Genomic DNA, 19,511 nt, shown 5'->3' on the forward strand with positions numbered 1-19,511 from the left:
GTTTCTTTCCACCGTCACTAGAAAAATGTAACACTTTTTTCAAATATACTATTAGTTATGAATTAAAATTTATTATTATTATTTTTATGCTTTTATAGTGTTGATTAAATTAATGAATGACTATAAGTCTGGTAAAAGAAAGTACGTTATAATCACTGTGTTAGGTTGCTATTTACACCGTTGGATAGCTTTAAGTAAAACTTGTCTAACGCATCCTCCATGGAACAATTTTTACTTGATGTTCGTATAACAAGCTCCAATTTTTATAACTGCAGTCCACAATTGATTATTTAAGTTAGTAATTAACATTTTCAGTTAATTACTTACTGACTTTATCCTTATTTTATGACATTGAGAATTCATTATTAATAACTGGTATTTACAATATTTCACATTGTCTCTTTATATTTTTTATTCATCTCATACTATTGCTTAAATTTAGTCAATCAAAATTATTATTTTTAAAAATTTTCACACACATATTAAATTTAAAAACACAAAAATATTATGTCTTTGTTCAAATAATTTATTTCTATCTAATAAAATAGAGTCCAATAAAACATCCTTATCATATTTTAATATTTTTAGAATACACAGTTTTATCACTATTCAACGGTGATATTTTCATTTCATACATATTTTAAATTTACTTAAATTTTCGAATATACGTGACGGTAAATTTCTTTTTTATCGAACTACACTTAAGTACAGTACTAGAGATTTTCTTTATGTTATTTATCAAATAAAATTAGAAATTCACTTTGATGAAAAGTCTTAGTCACACATTATCAAGATATACTCTAGTTTTGATTAAAAAAACACCAAAAGAACTACACTTAAATTTTTTTTTAAACAAAAATAAAATTTAAATATTTTATAAATAGTCAAAGCAATCTCTTAGAGACAACGGGACACGAAACTCATCATTTGTCTCATGGCATGTTGGTGGAACTGTGCTTTAAATGTGGATGAAGATAAATCATAATGGGTGGTTCTGGTATAAATTCGATTATGGGAAGGAAAAGTGATTGCACCTTAATTCAATTATCAACACCAACAACGGCTTAAGATAGAAATGTCTACTTTTCATAATGCTTTAGTGACTATAGAATAATTTGTGGAAAATACATAATTGAAAAAGTAAAATCGTATTAGTGGAATTGTCTTTGAATATCCTCTGAATATGAATGGCAATTGAGAAGACCAAATTGTTAGAACTTTCCTAAGACAAACTATCTTATTGTCTTTTGTGTAAAACATAAAATACTCCTAGTTTTGATAAAAGTGTCCCAAAGTTTTGCTTTCAAAAGGCTTCCTGAATAGTATTTTAAAGAAAAATATATAATTAAATAAATATCCAGTGCTTTTTGTTTTAAATTGATTTTTATATAAATATATTCTTTGATAAATAATACTTTGAAGGAGCAACTCTTAGTATAACACTATTGTGGTATTAATAATTTTATTAATTTAAAGCTTTGTGTACTAAAACCATGTAATAATAGATTGAAATAAAATTTACTGTGCTTTGACTTCATGAAATTAGAATGACAAAACGGGTCAAATGTCAACCAATTTAATTACCCAAATTAATGGATTACGTTGTGTTTTGTTTTTAAGTAGATTATTTGAATCGATTTTGTATAACCTGTGACTTATGTAGCTTGAAGCATCTTGACTTGTTAAATCACTTTTTTTTTTCAGAATTTAAGTTACCATTTTCATTCAATTTTAGGTTGTGTTAGGTATATCGGTCAACATGTAAGTTGGAGCATAACCTGTATTTTTTATTCATGTTTTAAAACAATTGAGTTGACGTATTAAGCTATAAACGAGTTAAGCAAACCTTTTAACCTATTTTTTAAAATAAATTAAATTATCTTATTGTATTGTTGAGAAATGTTGATTAAATAAAGCATCGTTTCTTGCTCAGAATGACAAATGAAATTGCTTAGAACAAAGCAAAATTATAACTAAATCACTTTTTTTATCAAACATGTTTTAGTAAAACTTTATAATTATAAATAATTAATAATTTGAATTATACTCCTAAATAATAAATTTTTATTAATTACGCTTTGACGAAATTTTATAACTAAAAATAAATTTTAAATTTTTACATCATACAACTAAATAGTAAAATTGCATTTGACGTTAGAATCACAGTTTCATGTTTTGTTTCTTTATAGTTTATACAGCCCAAAAATAAAATTTAGGATTTTAAGCCAACTTCATTTGTGAAAGAAAATCAAAATTTTTATTTCAATTCCAATTCTAATTTCTCCGTCTGAATGAAAATTTTATAAATGAAAATCTTGCCGTGATATGTATGTACGTATGTATCAATATTTAGATTATAATTTACAATACTTAACTAATTTTCCGCTTTCCCATGATTTATTAAGTGAGTAATTAATTTTTCATGAAGAGGTTATTATAGTACAGTTCGTATAAGCCTGTAATGATAAACAAGACTTCTGTATAGAAAGACTTGATTTTATTGATGATAATTAACACATTAAATTATCCCATATAATTTTAAATATCACTTAATTTAGGTTCTAAAATTATTAAATATAAGTCATTTTGATCTTTATTGTCACAAATCAGTGACTAAAATGGCTGTCATTTAATTATTTAAGAGTTAAAATAACAATTATTTGATAGTTTAGAGATTCAATTAAATTTTATAATTTCAAGAATAAATTGTCATTATTTCATAGATTAATTTGATATATTACTCATTATACTAGGAGAGAATATGAAATTAGACTTGATAGCCAGCTAGATGTTTCCATGCTAGACAAGAGAATCTCTCCAAATGCCCAGAAGTTATTCCCATCACTGAAAACATTTCTATTAAACATTTGAAATTGTATCACCCATCCATATGGAGGATGTATAGTTGGAACAGGGACACTGATCAACATGCCTGTTAAAACTTTCCCTTTGTTCGAATGTCTTATATTGTGTATGGCCATTGTTCATAATGGTAAAAAAACGCTTGAATTTTGAGGTTCATATGTGAGGCTTGTTCGCAAGTACTCTGTGAAGTTGCATTATTTTTGAATTGATAGATTATGAGGCATTTGAAAACTTCATACACAACTTTGAAAAAATAACTTATAAATTTTATAATCAAATATACAATATAAGTCTTTATGTAATACAAATTTGTTAAATGAATATTAACAAATCATTTTAGCTTTAATAGAAAATACACGATCTAATAAATATTTATAATTAAGATTTCTTTTTGCAGATATTTTAATTACATTCAACAATTTAAAATGATCATAATTAATACTATTTAACTTTAATACAATCGTAGTTAAGTAAAACAGTACATCACAAATAGGAGCTGAACGTGGATTACATATTTCACCCTTGAAGAACAAGAGTGTTGGTCGTGGATAACTGGAAGCGATTGGCTCAAACAACATGAAGAATATTTGAACTCGATCACCTTTTAGCTTCCTAATCGTCTACCGTACGATCTCATAGATATTCTGGAGAACATTTTGACTCAAACACTATGGAGGAATTATGATAGAGAGATAACTACTAAACAACTCCAAAGCCCAATAAACAGTGTCACATGCAGCAACTAATTAACAATTCAATACTATATCCTCTCTAATTGTATGAAACATATAATTATATTTAAAGTAATTAAACTAATTCGTTCCCTGGTCTAGCCATTAAGCAACGAAAGTTATATCATAATGATAAAAATATTATTTATATTATATATAATATATAATATATAATAGATATATAACTTGAACTTGTTGCTATCATGTCACATCTACCATTCAACCCTATAACGTAGGTGGGGTGGCATCATTCTATTACCACTTGCATCTTGATCACCATTGACCGCACTTTGAGCAATGACCCTGTTCATGGAACTCTCTCTATAACCAGTGATTCCTCCAATCTCAGTGAAACTCTTTGAAGTAGTTACTTGGGGCCCAACAGAGTAGAATCCACCATTGAAAGTGTTGAAATCTCCTTTGGTTGAGACAGAATGAGCCAACTTGTTGATTTCAGCTACCCCATCATTGGGTTGATCTGTTGGAGAGTGATGATCTTCTTGTTTAGCCATAGAACTCTTTTCTCCCTCAGTTTCTCTGTAGTTGTTGAGATAAACCTTCAAGGGTCCAACATAGTTTTCAAAACCAAGTGTTGTCATGGCCCAAAGAAGATCATCACCGTTAATTGTCTTCCTTTTTTCTCTCTGACACTTGTCTGAGGCTTCACCAGTGATGAAGCTTATGAACTCAGACACACATTCTTGGACTGTTTCCTTAGCTTCTTTTGAGATTTTGGCATTGGCTGGAAGTGCCCTTTTCATGATTCTGCTAACGTTGGCTATTGGGAGGAACCTGTCTTGTTCTTTTGAAGAACTGTCTGAGATGTTACCAGATGTGGGACTTCCTACAGGACTGGTTTGGTTTCTCTTCCCTGTCATGATGAAGAGAGAATTTCAATAGAGTAATTGAAGTTGAACAAATATTCTATTTCTACCCTTAATTTCTCTCCCTATGAGTGCAAGTGTAAATGTGCAAGTGATGCTTAGCTTAGGTGCTGCATGCGGCTTTTAATAAGGGAACAAAAGTTGGGGATATATAAAATGGAAAAGCGGAAAGGTGCTTTGATGTGGAATATTAGAAGAAAGCAAAGGGTGATGAAGAAGATCACAAACGATGGTCTTTATATTGGTTAAGAGGACCCGCTTGGTCATATAAAATAAATGTGGTATTCAAATTAAATGAAAACAAGAAAGTAAACAAATAGTACTTTTATTCAATGACCTTGTACAAGTGTGTTTAACTAGACCTTTTTTTAATGTATCAAGCCACATATTGAGAAAATGAACAAATAGATAGGTTCGGCAATGTTGTTTAAATAAATATCATTCTGGAATCTTGTGTCTAACTGGTCATGTGAGAAATTATTATATAGATTAAATCAAATATTGAGGGCCAGAAGAAAAGAGACAGGAAAATTCAAAGTTTAAGTTAGAACTTATTCATGAACATAGTGCACTGGATTAAGTTCAAAGTAGTGTGTCTTTGGGGTTTGGCAAAATATTTCGTATATATCCCATCTTTGTTGAGGTACTTGTGAAAAAGAGAAAATGCTTTCCAGATAGACCAAGATCTACCACAATATCAAAACCTGTCATTGTTTGAAATTGCAAGCTAAATGATGAGAAAATGATTATGGAAAATATTTTACTAGATGACAGCGCAGTTTGGTTAATTGATGTTGGCTTTTAATTGGTTTGGAATTCTTAATCAGACCCCATAACATGAATTATTCGTACTAGTGCATATGTTATTTTTGTACGGTTTTTAAAAAAGGGGCTCAAAAAGATGAGGCACCGGGATATATGCTTTCACTTTGTCATGCTTTTGTGTTGCTTTGTCTCACTGAGATTCTTCTATCACATACATATTATTGCAGGACAGTATCGTCTCAAGGCATCTCAACCCTCAGTCCCCAATTTTCTTCTTTTCAACATGACTATTTCTTGAAACAATGCAATTAATGCACGAATGTTTAGCTAAATTAGGGAAATAAAAGAAAATACTTATATATAAAGAGACCCTTTTGCTTTTGTGTTAATACCCTTATCGAATATGTCTTAAACTGGCTCGGTTCTTTGATCAGTTCCAACCTGTCAAGTCTCACCTGCAGGATTCTGTGGAAAAATATCAGAACCTCACAGTGTGAAGCTATCAAACAGGCTTCTGACACATGGAACCTTTTGAAGCTACAATGTACTAAATATTTATATTGAACCGGCTCTTACGTATTGTCTTAGATTTTTGTTGTTAAGAGCAAGCTGCAAGGTGCACTTGCAAAATTCAATTATTGGATTGGACATGATAAATGATTATGTGCATTATACCATCACAATAGTGTTTATTTTAGTTTGACAAAGTTGGGAAGTTTTTTTTAGTCAATCTCAGAATTATATTAACAACGTACGATGATATGTGATCAAAAGCATAAAATATGATACATATATAGAAAGAGCAAATTTGTCAACATCTGAATTATGATATCCTCCCAACTGCAAATATAACTTATTAATGATATCAAATTAACAATTACGGTTTCTAATGATTAATCAACCCAGCCCTTCATTCTTTTTATTAGATTTTTTAGCATACATGTATACAGCATAATTATGATTGATTATTGTCAAAATTTGGTCTTTCTCCAAGTGAAATGGATTGACAATTTTGGTTACAATTGTTTGACAATGTTTTCATGGGGCGATTTTCAACACTAGCTCATTTCTAGATTCTAATCTAGCTGTTCACCAATTTCTGGTTTCTTATACCATTGCTTCAAATATCTGCTATTCGTTTCTTTTTTGTTTGTATGCTAGCTGTACTTCTCAATCCCTTCCACTAATAACTAGTAAAGTTGTCTATGTAGTGCTCTGCATCATCCAGCTAATAATAGGCACTGGTTTAATTGGAATCATCTTGCATGTAGGTAAGTTAAAGAGATGAATCCAACATCTTTGCCTATTTTAATTTGCAAAATTGAGTTGTTTATGCATTGTTGCTGTGAAACTAATGGTACTTATGGCGAGTTTGGTCAATTGTGTACATTATAAGCTTATGTTTTATTGTGTTCTTTAAGGTTTGAAAATACGTGAAGTGGGATTACATCATGATTGATTAAAATATTCATATTATATATATATATGAATACTCTTCACTTGTGCTTATGCTGGTAGCTGGAGGATTATTGACAAACTGAATAAAACAATTTGAAGATATTATTACTACTCCTATGGTCAATTTGAATAATATATATACCATTTGCAAAACTGCTAGTCAACTTGCCGGCTTTTTGAGAATGCTAGAAAGTCAGATAACATCAAAATCAGAACTCAGAAATATGGCGAAGAAGATTATAAACGTGATGCTGATGAGAGCTTACTACTGTAGCAGGCCATTCATAATAGTCATAAGATTCTATTCTGTTTATCTAATATAGATGAATGAATGAATTACACCAGTCTTCATACTTATATGATGTGATTTTAATTATTTAAATTAAGTTAGATACCTTAAAATTTTATTTAATGATTAATGTAAATATTAAAAAGTATGACGTATTATTATTTTTAATGAATTAACAAAGAAAATTATATATATATATATTTAAATAAAAATAAGAATATAATGAAGTAATTTTTATTCAACTATTATTATTTTATTTATATATATATATTTTAAAAATTATACAAATTTATGATCTATTATATCTATCTTATATTTTTTATTAATTATTAAATAAAAGTTTAGATTAAGAAACTTAATTTAAATAATTGACCTTTGTAAAAACTAAATACAAGTAATTAAAATTAAAATATTGAAATTATATTTAAACTAAAATATATGAAGGTAAAAAAAAAGTGTAATTAAATCTATAAAAAAACACTCTAATGCTTTTGTTTCTTTATTTTCATACACTTCGCTTTTATTAAAACAAAATAGTATGGTGGTACTGGTAGGTAACATGAGCCTTTCTAGACTAGCCTCAACAAGGAAATTATCTATGCTTTAGTCTTAAAGTAGTCATCATTTTTATAAACGCATGCTGGATGCCATCATGATTTTAACATGAACAGATCTTTGCAGTTTGCGTAATTATGCTACAAATATATTATTTTAATAATTGACCGAATATGTAGATCAATAAACTTAACCCTTTGAATAGAATAAATAATAGTAGTAAATATTAAATTTAGACATTATATTATTAGATATAAAATATTTCTTTGATGATTTAAAATTAAAATATTTTTAATTAATAAATTTATAAAAAATCTTAATGTAACTTATTTAATAAATAAATCTAACCTAATCGAAACGTTACATTAGTTAGATCATAAAAGTCAAACTTATTTGAGTTATTTCCATATCCAAAGTAACCTATAGTCTTCATTTTTGTTGGAACACGAAAGTGGGAAATGCGGGTTGGGCTTGGGCGAGAGTGTTAATGTAAGATTGGAGGCCCATTGAACCAAAGTTTCAATCCAAGAAACAAAAAAAAAAAAAAAAAAGCAAAAGATGTTAGCTGACACGTAAGCTTAAAGCGTCCAAATAACTTCCACGCGAGCACAGAGCGTTTGTGGCTGAAGAGGAGTTGGGAAATTCCTCCACCAATCACAATCTCCCGAAACCTTCAAGGCTCATCTTTTCACTGCCACGTGTCCTCTTTATCACCACCCCCCTCTTTTCCTTTTATGTTTCAATTCAACTCTTTCTCTGTCTTTTCTCTTCAACTCTTCTCTTCTTCTTCTTCCTCTCTTCTCACTCTTACACTTCCTCGTTCGAATCGAACTCCCTTCTCTCACGCGCCATGAAAACTAGGGTTTAGCGTTGATCCTCTCTCTCTCTCTCTCTTTCTCTCTCTACACTCATTAAACAATGGCTTCCTCATCTCTACTCTTACTCGAACTCAAATTTCTTGCTCCCAAAATCACTCCCAAACGACGTCGTTCTCTCTCTAGATTTTGCTCTCGCTGTTCCGTTTCTAGGAACTCTAGGTACAATGTTGCTCTTCGCACGCGTGTTCGCGCCGTGAAGGAAGAAGGTGCTTTGATTGAAAGAGTGAACGGTGTCAAATGGAGTGGAAACGGAGCTGCTACAAGTGTTGCCACCGAACGCGGTGGTAATGGCTCCGTTAACAGTGGGTTGGGCGTTAAGAGTGAAAATGGCGATGGAGTTGGGAATGGAGGCTTGGTGAAGTACGTGAACGGCAATGGCGTAGCGGCGGAGGTGGTGGAAAATTCTGAGGAAGCCTCGAAACGGAGGGAGGATGGGAGGAAGAAGAGGTTGGAGGAGATTGGGAAAGAAGACGCGTGGTTTAAACAAAGTGGTGAAGCACAGATTGAGGTATGAATATAATTGTTTCGTGTTTTGGAATCTGGTTATGAAAATTTTGTTGAAGATTTGAATGGGTGAGATGAGTGTGCGATTTTTGGTAGGTGGCGGTTGCGCCTGGAGGTCGTTGGAGCAGATTCAAGACTTACTCGATAATCCAGAGAACGTTGGAAATTTGGGGATTTGTTATAACGTTTATCTTCAAGTCTTGGCTGAATAATCAGAAGTTTTCTTATAGAGGTTTGTTTTTTCTTATCTGTTGATTATATAGTAGATTGTTTGGAAACATGGGTTGATACTACTTAGCTTCAAGCAGCATTTCTTCTTCTTCTTCTTTAACGATGCGAATGAGGTGTTCATGAATCTGCTGAGATCGCGCCATGTGAGTTAGAGTACTTACTTTTGGGGCACTTGTTATCCTTACTGGAAACTAGAATTAGTAATCCTAATACTGATATGATTAAGCGTCATTCTTTACCTGTTTTAGTTCTAATATTATGTTAATTGAGTGACCATTTGAGTTATTGCATTCATAGACCATCCACAAGAGATAGAGAAGTTTACTATTAGCTATGGAAACTGGAAACTAACAGCAATCACTTAAATAGGGAGTGTGAGAACCATATGTTATTTACCATTTTCTTTTCCCCGATCTGGTTCTGGTTCTACCCTCCTGGAAGACTCTACCATTTTGGGTATTTGGTGTATTTATCCTTCCTGATTTCTACGTAAACTTATGTTATAGTCACACTTTGATATAGTGAAACTGCTAGCTTATAAAGCTCAAGAAAAGCATAACTAAATTTGTGATATTTATCAATTTTGTCTGTTTGGAAATCAATTCATAACAAGAAGAAATAAACCTGTTAACATATGAATTCTGAAGTGCTTTTCATTGAATTTTCAGAAATCTCAACAACGTTATTGTTTGTTTTTTATTTGACTCCCTGACACCCAAGATAATATTTACAGGAGGAATAACAGAGGAAAAGAAAACCTTAAGGCGGAGGACCCTTGCCAAGTGGCTGAAAGAGAGCATTCTGAGATTAGGTCCCACATTTATAAAAATTGGCCAGCAATTCTCCACAAGGGTGGACATTCTTCCACAAGAATATGTTGATCAGTTGTCTGAACTTCAGGTTAAATTGGAGTTTTTGACAGAAATTATTATTTCCCTGCATGAGATGTTTTAAACTTGCTTATGTTTTGTTGCCTTTTATTCTAACTTTTTAATTTATGCTATTTATAGTTTCAGAAAAAATAGGAAAATTTCCCTAGCTTTTAGATTTTCTCGTCAATTCTATTTTTATTTGTGATTTGGCTTTCTATTATTGACATTTTATTAGTTGCTTGTATTCTATTATTATCTTCTTTTTGTTTCTCATAGAGTAAATGATTATCAATAATATTTTTACTCTTTTAACATCTTTATGATCTCATGAATTCAAGTCATCTATTTGTTGAAAAGAAAAGAAAATACTTTGGAAATATGTAACAAGTGAATGCCTCTGCCTGTGTGCATTTAATGCTAATATTGTCTGAAAAATTGTTCCTTACATGTAGTCATGAACCCCTATGAGGATATTTGTTCACCAGGCCATTAATCTAAAAATTTAGTAATTAATTTTTGATAATTGAATGCCTATATTTTCTAAGCAATCACATGTAGTTTTCTTGCTTAATTCATTTAGACTTATGCACATTTATGTTGAAATTATTTTCTTGAGAAGTGAATTTTCCTTTTATAAGGTTGGGTAGAGGCTTTGTGATCCATGTATTCTTGAGGTGTTAGTCGTAAATCTTGTTTAGAAAACTAATGGCAAAATAGTCTTGAGCACAAAAGCAAGAGAGACTAAAAGGTTAATCAAGAAGAGAAAAACATATTAAGGTTGTATTTCTTCAAAGCCTAAGTTATCTCATTTTTTTGGTTCAGGATCAAGTTCCTCCATTTCCCTCAGATACTGCAATAGCTATTGTTGAAGAAGAGCTTGGTGCTCCTTTAGTGAGCATCTTTGATCAATTCGATTACGAACCAATAGCTGCTGCAAGTCTTGGTAATCAATGCTTTACTTGACATGTATTTGTAATAGAAAATGTGCAGTCATAGATGGAAACCCAATTAAGTGTGTTGTACCTAGGTTTTAGGTGTAATATCTGATTAGAAGAAAGGAGCACTGAATATCTTTCCCCCAATGCAGGTCAGGTTCATCGAGCAAGATTAAGAGGACAGCAGGTGGTTGTTAAAGTGCAAAGGCCTGGTCTTAAGGATCTTTTTGATATTGATCTTAAAAACCTGAGGGTTAGTGTTACACTTACAGTTCCTTGTGCAAATGTAATATCACTCTTTGATAATTCTATTACTCTCTCCTTAATTTATCATATAATTTTGGGTAAACTTCCAAGATCAACAAATCTTCAAAATTCGAACTTTCTTTTAAATTTTTATTCTGTGCATGAAGGATTTTTAATAATATGACCTCCAGCCATGGAGACTTGCAGCACTGCTTAAAACACTTATAATTGGGATTTTTCACCGTCCAGGTTATTGCTGAATATCTTCAAAAACTTGATCCTAAATCAGATGGTGCAAAGAGGGATTGGGTTGCTATTTATGATGAGTGTGCCTCTGTCTTATATCAGGTGATGGTATTCTAGAATGTTGCTGCATTCTTAGGTTACTTGAGATTAACTGAAGAAAGAATATGTGTGGCTATTCATCATAATGATGCGATCGTGCTGCAGTGAATTCATATATAAAGATTGCATCAGAATGCTACTTGTTTAGAGTTTGATTAGGTTCAGTTGCATTGGATGGTTCAAGAAGCTGGCTCTGCCTCATGGGATTGCATATGGCAAAACCAATGAAGTTTTTTAGATCAAGGGAGATTTTTATAACAAAATTCTAGAACATTTCTGAAGGTTGATTAAGAGGCTCTTTATGCAAATTGCAAACACAGAGGAGATGACTGAGTGTTGCTTGAGTTGTTTTGACATAAGGGAAAAGGTGGCTTACAATTTTACTTGGCTAGGTGATGCAGTCAATTGGCTGATAGGGATTTTTATTTTACAGGTGTAAATATAGTGCTTCAGATGAAAAAGGCATACTTGTTGAGAATTTCATACGTCATAGCTGTTTTCTAAAACCTTGAACAGTATAATTTCTTTACAAGGGTTACAGTCTAGCCAGTGTTAGGGACTCTAGCAAATTTGAAGGGAGGGGGGGGGGGGGGGGAGGGGTTGATTTGTGGATCTTGTTTTTCAGCATGATGTTTGTATTTTTTGGCCCATCCTCAACTTTATCTGATCCTGTTAATGTAAAATTAACAATTTTCAGGAGATTGATTACACCAAGGAAGCTGCTAATGCAGAACTGTTTGCAAATAATTTTAAGAACATGGATTATGTGAAAGTCCCTACAATCTTTTGGGATTATACCACACCACAGGTTTAACCTTCATTTCTCATTGATATATAACAGTTGTACATCTTTTCCATTTTTACTTATGATATCTTTCTTATTTATCCTTATTTTAACGATTTTCCCAATGCAGATTCTGACAATGGAGTATGTTCCAGGGATTAAAATAAACAAAATACAAGCCTTAGATCAACTAGGTGTTGACCGTAAAAGGTTAATGGAGTTTGTTTGTCTTCATGCAAAATTACTGTTGGCATTTGACCTTTAACTTTCGTGCATCTCAACAGCTGATGATGGCATCTAAAATTCAATTTAACACAATTTTCACTTTATTTATCTTCTGCAGGTTAGGGCGATATGCTGTGGAGTCTTACTTGGAACAGATTCTATCACACGGTTTCTTCCATGCTGACCCTGTTTGTTTCTCTCTCTGACTTTTAATGATTCTTTTGGATTGTCTTTCTGTTGCCTCTAGAAGCCTCCCTAGGGTTTTTCACGAGGGCATTAGAAGTAACTTCATTCTCATGATGAGTATTACTGACTGCCAAACAACCAAAACTATGTTAGAAACTATTTGAAATATTGCCCTGCAATGTCCCTTTTCCTTTTTCTGAGAAGAAACTGTGTTAAGTGAGGAATAAGAAATTCTCATAATTTATGATTATCATGAAAGAAGTTTGATGTGATGCTTCTTGTATGTAACAAATATTTACATTGTTCATGCAGCATCCAGGAAATATTGCAGTTGATGATGTCAATGGTGGAAGATTGATCTTTTACGATTTTGGAATGATGGGAAGGTATCTTATTTATCTTTTCTGTATATTTAAAATATGAATTTACAACTCAAGCATTTTATACACGGTGAGATGAATTCCTTTGGTGAGATGAATTCCTTTGCAATTATGATTGCTGTTGCACCTTACAGTATCAGTCCAAATATCCGAGAAGGTTTACTTGAGGCTTTTTATGGAATTTATGAGAAGAATCCAGACAAGGTAGAGTAACTATATCGTGGATGGTGTCTCTATGTCATGAACACTCTTGCATGATATTCTATTCTCATGTTTAAATTACTTACCATACGAAGATTGTGTTCTGTTGTAGGTCCTTCAAGCAATGATTCAAATGGGTGTTCTTGTCCCAACTGGAGACATGACTGCTGTTAGACGAACAGCACAGTTCTTCCTCAACAGGTAGTTTATTAAACCAATATAGTAGGAATATGTAAAAAATAGAGACATCTACAGAAACTTGGTGGTAATATTTCTATAAATCAATATCATTATGTAGCTTGGAAATTATTGATTTCAATACCTGCAGATGTTGCTTAGAACTACTTAAAAATGTTCTTAATAGGAGAATCTAAACCTTTTATTTTGGGAAAGGCAATTTTTTCTCATTGATTGGGATTTGTGCACTGCTGAAGCACTTGGATGTCCTGATTAGTTATGTCAAGAATATAGTGATATTAGGTTGGCTCAAGCAGTAGGGTCAAACTGTGTCAACTCAGTTAAAGTTCTCAAATTTGATTCTTGTTGATCTTTCATTGGTAGGTCATCTTTAAGTACCACTGTGAGCCCTTGTTGAGGCTTATGCTTGACCATGACATAATGCCACCTCCCATCCCTCTAAACCTTCTTTCAACAAAAGAAAAAAAAAAGGATATTTATTTGAAAATCGTTACTGCAAAATTCTGATTAGTTTATATTTTAAGCTTATATTTTCTTATCTCACTAATATTTTATGGTTAGAGTTACATATCTTCTGATTGGTTGTGGTAGCAATCTACTGCATTCTCTGACCTTGAGCTCTTCAATTTTAATTCTTTATATAGTTTTGAAGAGCGTTTGGCTGCACAGAGGAGAGAGAGAGAGATGGCAAAAGCTGAACTTGGATTTAAAAAGCCATTAAGCAAAGAGGAAAAAGTAATGAAGAAGAAAGAACGCTTGGCTGCTATTGGTAAAGCACCTGGTCTAGTTGTGGGTCTTTAGGTTTAGATTATTTGGAAGTATATGCATACATGATACAACAATTAAGTGGGTCATTTACAAAGATGAAAGTTCTAGGGAAGAATATATTGTTTGAGGCTGTTGGCTATGGATTAGTAACTTCTTATTTTATCCAGTAGCTCTCAAGTAGGTGAAAAGCTATGTGCAAATCCATATACTATGTTTTTTGAACTTAAATTGGTTTTCCTAATTGGTTAAAGTGATTTCATCCACGATGGTTGATATGACCTGCAATGCTAGTTTGGTTGGATGGAGTGGATGATCATTTGCATTCCCATTCCCATGTTTGGTTAGGTGACTTAGATCATTGGAATGGGAATTGGTATTCATGTACAATTATGGGAATATGTATTCCATTACAAAAGTGATGGAATCCAATTCCATTTTCCAACGTGTTAAAGTAGGCCCAGCTTGTCTGGCTGACCTGTTCAAGAGCAAGGTCATTTTGAACCAATCTGTTTGTTTTTAAGCTAACAAAAATTATATTAGCCTGGGCCAACATGGGCTCTGCCCATCCCAAAAAATTGGCTGCCTCACATCAGACCAGGCCGAACCTATTTAATCCAAAATATCATAAATTATTTTTTCTTGTATCAATCATAGAATATGAACCTAAAAAAAATGGAATGAAGTAACCATTTCGTGTCTATTCATAGCAAACGAAACATAGGAATAAACATTCACCTTCCATTCATCGTTCCATCAAACAAGACATGATTTAGTTCAATACATTATGCAATCCATTGGCTCATCACTGTAGTTCTCATACTTTAAACAGGTGAGGACTTACTATCCATTGCAGCAGACCAGCCCTTTCGATTTCCTGCTACATTTACATTTGTTGTTAGAGCTTTCTCAGGTGTGTATTAAAAGTTTAATGCATTACTTTGCACATTCTATGCATGACACTGCAAGGTAACTAGTCAATGTTGTTTCTGCAGTATTGGATGGCATTGGAAAGGGCCTTGATCCTCGTTTTGATATTACTGAGATTGCCAGACCGTGAGTCTTGTATTCGTAACTCATAATTTTTTAATTCTTTTTAAACTCTGAAAGTTTTAAATTATACGCATTGGATATCTAACATGACCAGCCTTCTTGTTCCTGTAGTTATGCTCTGGAGTTGCTAAAATTCCGTGAGGCAGGGGTTGAAGTTATCCTAAAGGTTGACTACAAACTTGTTTTGCCATGTTTGAATTCAGTTTAAGTATTATGATTTCCTTTCTCATATTCTTCTACATGTACAGGACTTCAGAAAGAGATGGGACAGACAATCACAAGCATTTTACAACTTATTTAGACAGGCTGATAGGGTGGAAAAGCTTGCGGAAATCATTCAAAGATTGGTCTGTATTTGATTTTTTATTTATAATGAGTTTTTTTTTTTTAATTGTATCTTTTGTTTGTTCTGGATTTCTGGTATTTTATATCACATCTTCCTGCCATTCATTTTTCCACAGGAGCAAGGTGATCTAAAGCTCCGAGTCCGAACTTTGGAATCCGAGAGGGCATTCCAACGTATTGCCACTGTCCAAAAGACACTAGGGAATGTGAGTGAAGCTAGCCTCTAACTTAGTGGAAATATAAGTTTAGTCATTTCTTCGGATTTGGTTTGAGTCTGTTTAGTAAACTGTAAATGTTCATATATTTGTCACTTTTTCGGAGCTATGGCTCTTCAAATTATTATCTAGTATCTTGTTAATTTCTTTCAAGAGATTTTAAGTGAATGATGGACGTGCGGACACTAAGTTCCTTGACAGAAGTATATTCGATGCACGTACTTATTGTAAACCGTGTGCATGATTTTTAGAATCAAGATATATATATATATGACAAAAGACAAGAATAGTTGGCGGTAATGATATGCATATTTATGCGGCCTTTTTTGTCAACTAATAGGCAATAGCTGCTGGGAGCCTGATAAATCTTGCAACAGTTCTGTATCTCAATTCAATTAGGGTAAGCTGTTTCCATTCTACTTGCCTTGCTTTTGGTGATTATCAGTTTAATTAATTGATTGTCTGGTGGTAGTGGTACTTTCTCATTCCTCAGTCGGCATGGCTTTTTTTTCAGGTGCCTGGCACTATAGCTTATGTCTTTTGTGCAATATTTGCTTTTCAAGTTCTCTTTGGCCTTGTGAAGATCAAGAAGCTAGATGAACGGGAAAGGTTGATTACAGGAACTGCATAAGCAACTACTAGGTGAATTTACTAATTTATTTATTTAATTCAGAGTGATATAATGTTAAGATAATATACAAAATATCAATTAGGTAGTCAAAAATATTATTTGGCAAGTTTTTTGACATGGCAATTTCTTTTCCTTGTGGTATTTGTTTTTGCCTTTTGACGTGATGGCTATGGGTTCTTGTTGCGCTAAGACTAAGGGCCTCTCATTCATATGGGTCCTCTGTGCACATCTTACCCGTCCCAAAGACATGATGATGGATGAGGCTGGTGTATTGCACTGCCCTTTTTAAGGCTTATTTTTCTGGCTTCCCTTTTCCCATTGGTTAGACAGCAGCATACATTTGAGCCTCCTCAGATCAGACACCACAATGGTTGGGAACCTTGTGAATTGGGTCACTCTTTTATACAGTTCAGTTCTCAATTTGGAATTAACCTATGGTGTTTGAGACTAAATTTGCAACTTGCATACTTTTAGTTAGACGTGACAATTTTACTCGATGGCATCGCACTAGTCTTAAGCATATTGTGTTCTGATATGTAGCTAATTTTAAGCTCAAATGAGAAAATTTTACTTGATGCATGCCGCGTGTATTTATTTCTTTTGATTGATGTTATGCCATTACAGATTTAGGATGGATATGTAGCTAATATTAAGCTCACGGTTACAAGTCAACCTCCGGAGCATCGAAAGGTTTAGGGGCTGAGAGTAATAGCCAACAACTTGGAAGACATCAGCATATGCAAAAGCTTTATACTGGCAAGCATGCTGGAAGCTTCTGTGTTTCGACTACTTTGCTCAAAGGATCGGCCTGTGAGTTATAGCCAATTGGCGGAACCACATTTTTGTTATTAATATGTACCCATCCTGCCACTGCCCTGCCCCCTCCCTCCTAAAGCATATTCCCAAAGAATAGTTTATTAGTGTTGGTGTAGGGTTTGTTGTTGTAACCACCACCTGGTCTGGTGCAGCTTCCACCTTCCAATAAAATTTGACAGCGGGAAGCTTTGTTTGTAACTACTGCCTTCATAAATTTGTCCAATGAAAATGTAAATGAAAGTATTTGCCATCCATGTTTTGATTAAGTTCCCCATGAAAATACTTATAAAAGTTGCTTAGGAAATTATTATGTAAATCACAAATTATAGTTGATTTCTAGTATTCATTTCTCATTAAAGATTTTTGTATAAATTTTATAGTCAATAAAATAAAAGATGGGATTATGTATAATTAAAATAATATAGCATAATACAAGCACTTAATAATATTATACTTTTTGTTTTTAATATTAATTTTTTAAAATTTATATTAGATGATTTTGTGATATTCTCTTATTCCATCGTTTTTTTTTTTGTTTTCAACACTTCAATTTTTTTTGAAACATAATGTAATATTATTAAATATAATGTTATGATATATATATATATATATATATATATATATATATATGGTATATAATCTATTGTCACCAGGGGTAAATCTAAAAAATTTATATCAAATTTTAATTATATAAATTAATAATTTAACAATTAAAAAATTACTTTTTTTTACTCGTTTGTATTTTATTACTTTAGTAAAATAACAAATAACTTAATTAATAATTTTATTACTCTATATTATATATATAAATAAAAGATTTTTTTACACTAGTTATAATATGTTAGATTTAAATTAAATAAAATATTTAAATTGAGTAGAAAAATTATATAAAAAATATTTTCATATATATATATATATATATATATAATTTTGTATAAAAATAAATCGTTATTTTAAAAATTAAAATGTTATAAACAGTGATATTAAACTAAACAAAGAAGAGGTAAATAATAAGCTTTTTATATAAGTTATCAAAATAATTTACAATTAAATTTGTAAAATAAAGTATCATTTAAAAAATATTAAATAAACCCCAAAGATCAGAACCCAACGAGGCAGAGTGATTCATTGAAGATATAATGATTGTGCAATAGATGAGTAGAAGAGACCTCGATGCATTGTAGCCACTTATCTTCCTTCCCGAGTTCTTCAAAGAGTAAAAAGCAGTTATGAGGATCTTCACGTACTTGTTCAGTGTTTTCACCAAAGGCTCTTTGTCGCTTATCTTGCGCGTGAGATGACGAACCAGCTCCTGGGCTTCCCAATTGTCGCTGCTTTTCTTCCTCTTAGACATGAAATTCGGGTGGGTGAAGCCACGCGCGGATGGTTACCTGCGTAATTTGGAAGTGAAAGAGAAGAACATCAAGCTAAGGATGAAAATGGAAATAGTACCCGTCCCTATACATGCGGTTTAATCATACATGCTTTAAAAAAACAATATTCGGATCTAATTTAGTCTCGTATGAATATTAATCAATCTTCGTATTCGTATCTTTATACTTATCTTATATCCATTAGTTTGAAAAAAAAATTTATAAAAAAAAATATATTTATATAACTTCAGTAGATAATAATATAAAAATTTAATATGTAATTATCAAATAAAATATAAATAAAGAAATATATGTGTATATAAAAAAATTATATTTTTTTATTTGAAGAAAAAATTAACATATAAGAATTAACAATAATTTTTTATATTTTATATATTTTTAAAAATTTATTTGAACATAAATAAATAGTAAAAATAATATTATTTAGATTCAATAAATTATAATTGTACTTGTAACGCACATGTTGTATAGAAAAATATTATTTTAAATTAAAATATAAAAAAATTTAAATATTATCAATAAATAATAAGTTTATAGTAATAATAGGTAATTGTAAAATTTATAAACTATTTATAATATATTTATTATTTATCATTCACTTTATAATTTAAATATCAATACAACTTTATTAAAAAAAATATTTGTGTGAAAAATATTTTATATGTATCATATATAAATAATATTTTTTTAAAAAATCAATCTTATATCAACTATGTAATAATTAAGTTTTATTAACTTAATTAAACGATATAAAATAGTA

General features: G+C 31.6%; 2 protein-coding genes across 4 annotated transcripts; one reads left to right on the top strand and one right to left on the bottom strand.

Annotated features, from left to right (window-relative positions):
• Window positions 1-3,808: 3,808 nt before the first annotated feature.
• On the bottom strand, window positions 3,809-4,556 carry LOC113871560 (nuclear transcription factor Y subunit B-like). Its single transcript, XM_027508651.1, has one exon. It carries the CDS (start codon window positions 4,472-4,474, stop codon window positions 3,809-3,811), a length of 666 nt encoding a protein of 221 aa, XP_027364452.1. The 5' UTR covers window positions 4,475-4,556.
• Window positions 4,557-8,282: 3,726 nt separating this feature from the next.
• Window positions 8,283-17,762, top strand: LOC113870944 (protein ACTIVITY OF BC1 COMPLEX KINASE 8, chloroplastic-like). 3 transcript variants are annotated; one of them, XR_003505714.1, is made up of 22 exons: window positions 8,319-8,933; window positions 9,026-9,161; window positions 9,894-10,060; window positions 10,855-10,975; window positions 11,120-11,220; window positions 11,463-11,561; window positions 12,256-12,366; window positions 12,473-12,552; window positions 12,686-12,755; window positions 13,066-13,139; window positions 13,268-13,337; window positions 13,447-13,535; window positions 14,177-14,301; window positions 15,130-15,210; window positions 15,293-15,353; window positions 15,462-15,516; window positions 15,599-15,697; window positions 15,812-15,901; window positions 16,251-16,310; window positions 16,425-16,552; window positions 16,732-16,948; window positions 17,166-17,604. XR_003505714.1 is itself a non-coding variant. In XM_027507530.1 (21 exons), the coding sequence occupies exons 1-20, from the start codon at window positions 8,466-8,468 to the stop codon at window positions 16,539-16,541; spliced, it is 2,274 nt and encodes a 757-aa protein (XP_027363331.1). In that variant the 5' UTR covers window positions 8,283-8,465; the 3' UTR covers window positions 16,542-16,552; window positions 17,166-17,762. The 3 variants fall into 3 exon arrangements, 2 of the variants coding, with proteins under 2 accessions (XP_027363331.1, XP_027363332.1); XM_027507530.1 differs by lacking the exon at window positions 16,732-16,948 and having other exon boundaries at window positions 8,283-8,933; window positions 17,166-17,762; XM_027507531.1 differs by having other exon boundaries at window positions 16,732-17,604.
• Window positions 17,763-19,511: the final 1,749 nt, after the last annotated feature.

The sequence above is a fragment of the Abrus precatorius genome, unplaced genomic scaffold (genome assembly GCF_003935025.1).
Source record: "Abrus precatorius isolate BTA unplaced genomic scaffold, Abrus_2018 Scaffold7, whole genome shotgun sequence".
In the NCBI taxonomy this organism is placed as follows: domain Eukaryota; kingdom Viridiplantae; phylum Streptophyta; class Magnoliopsida; order Fabales; family Fabaceae; genus Abrus; species Abrus precatorius.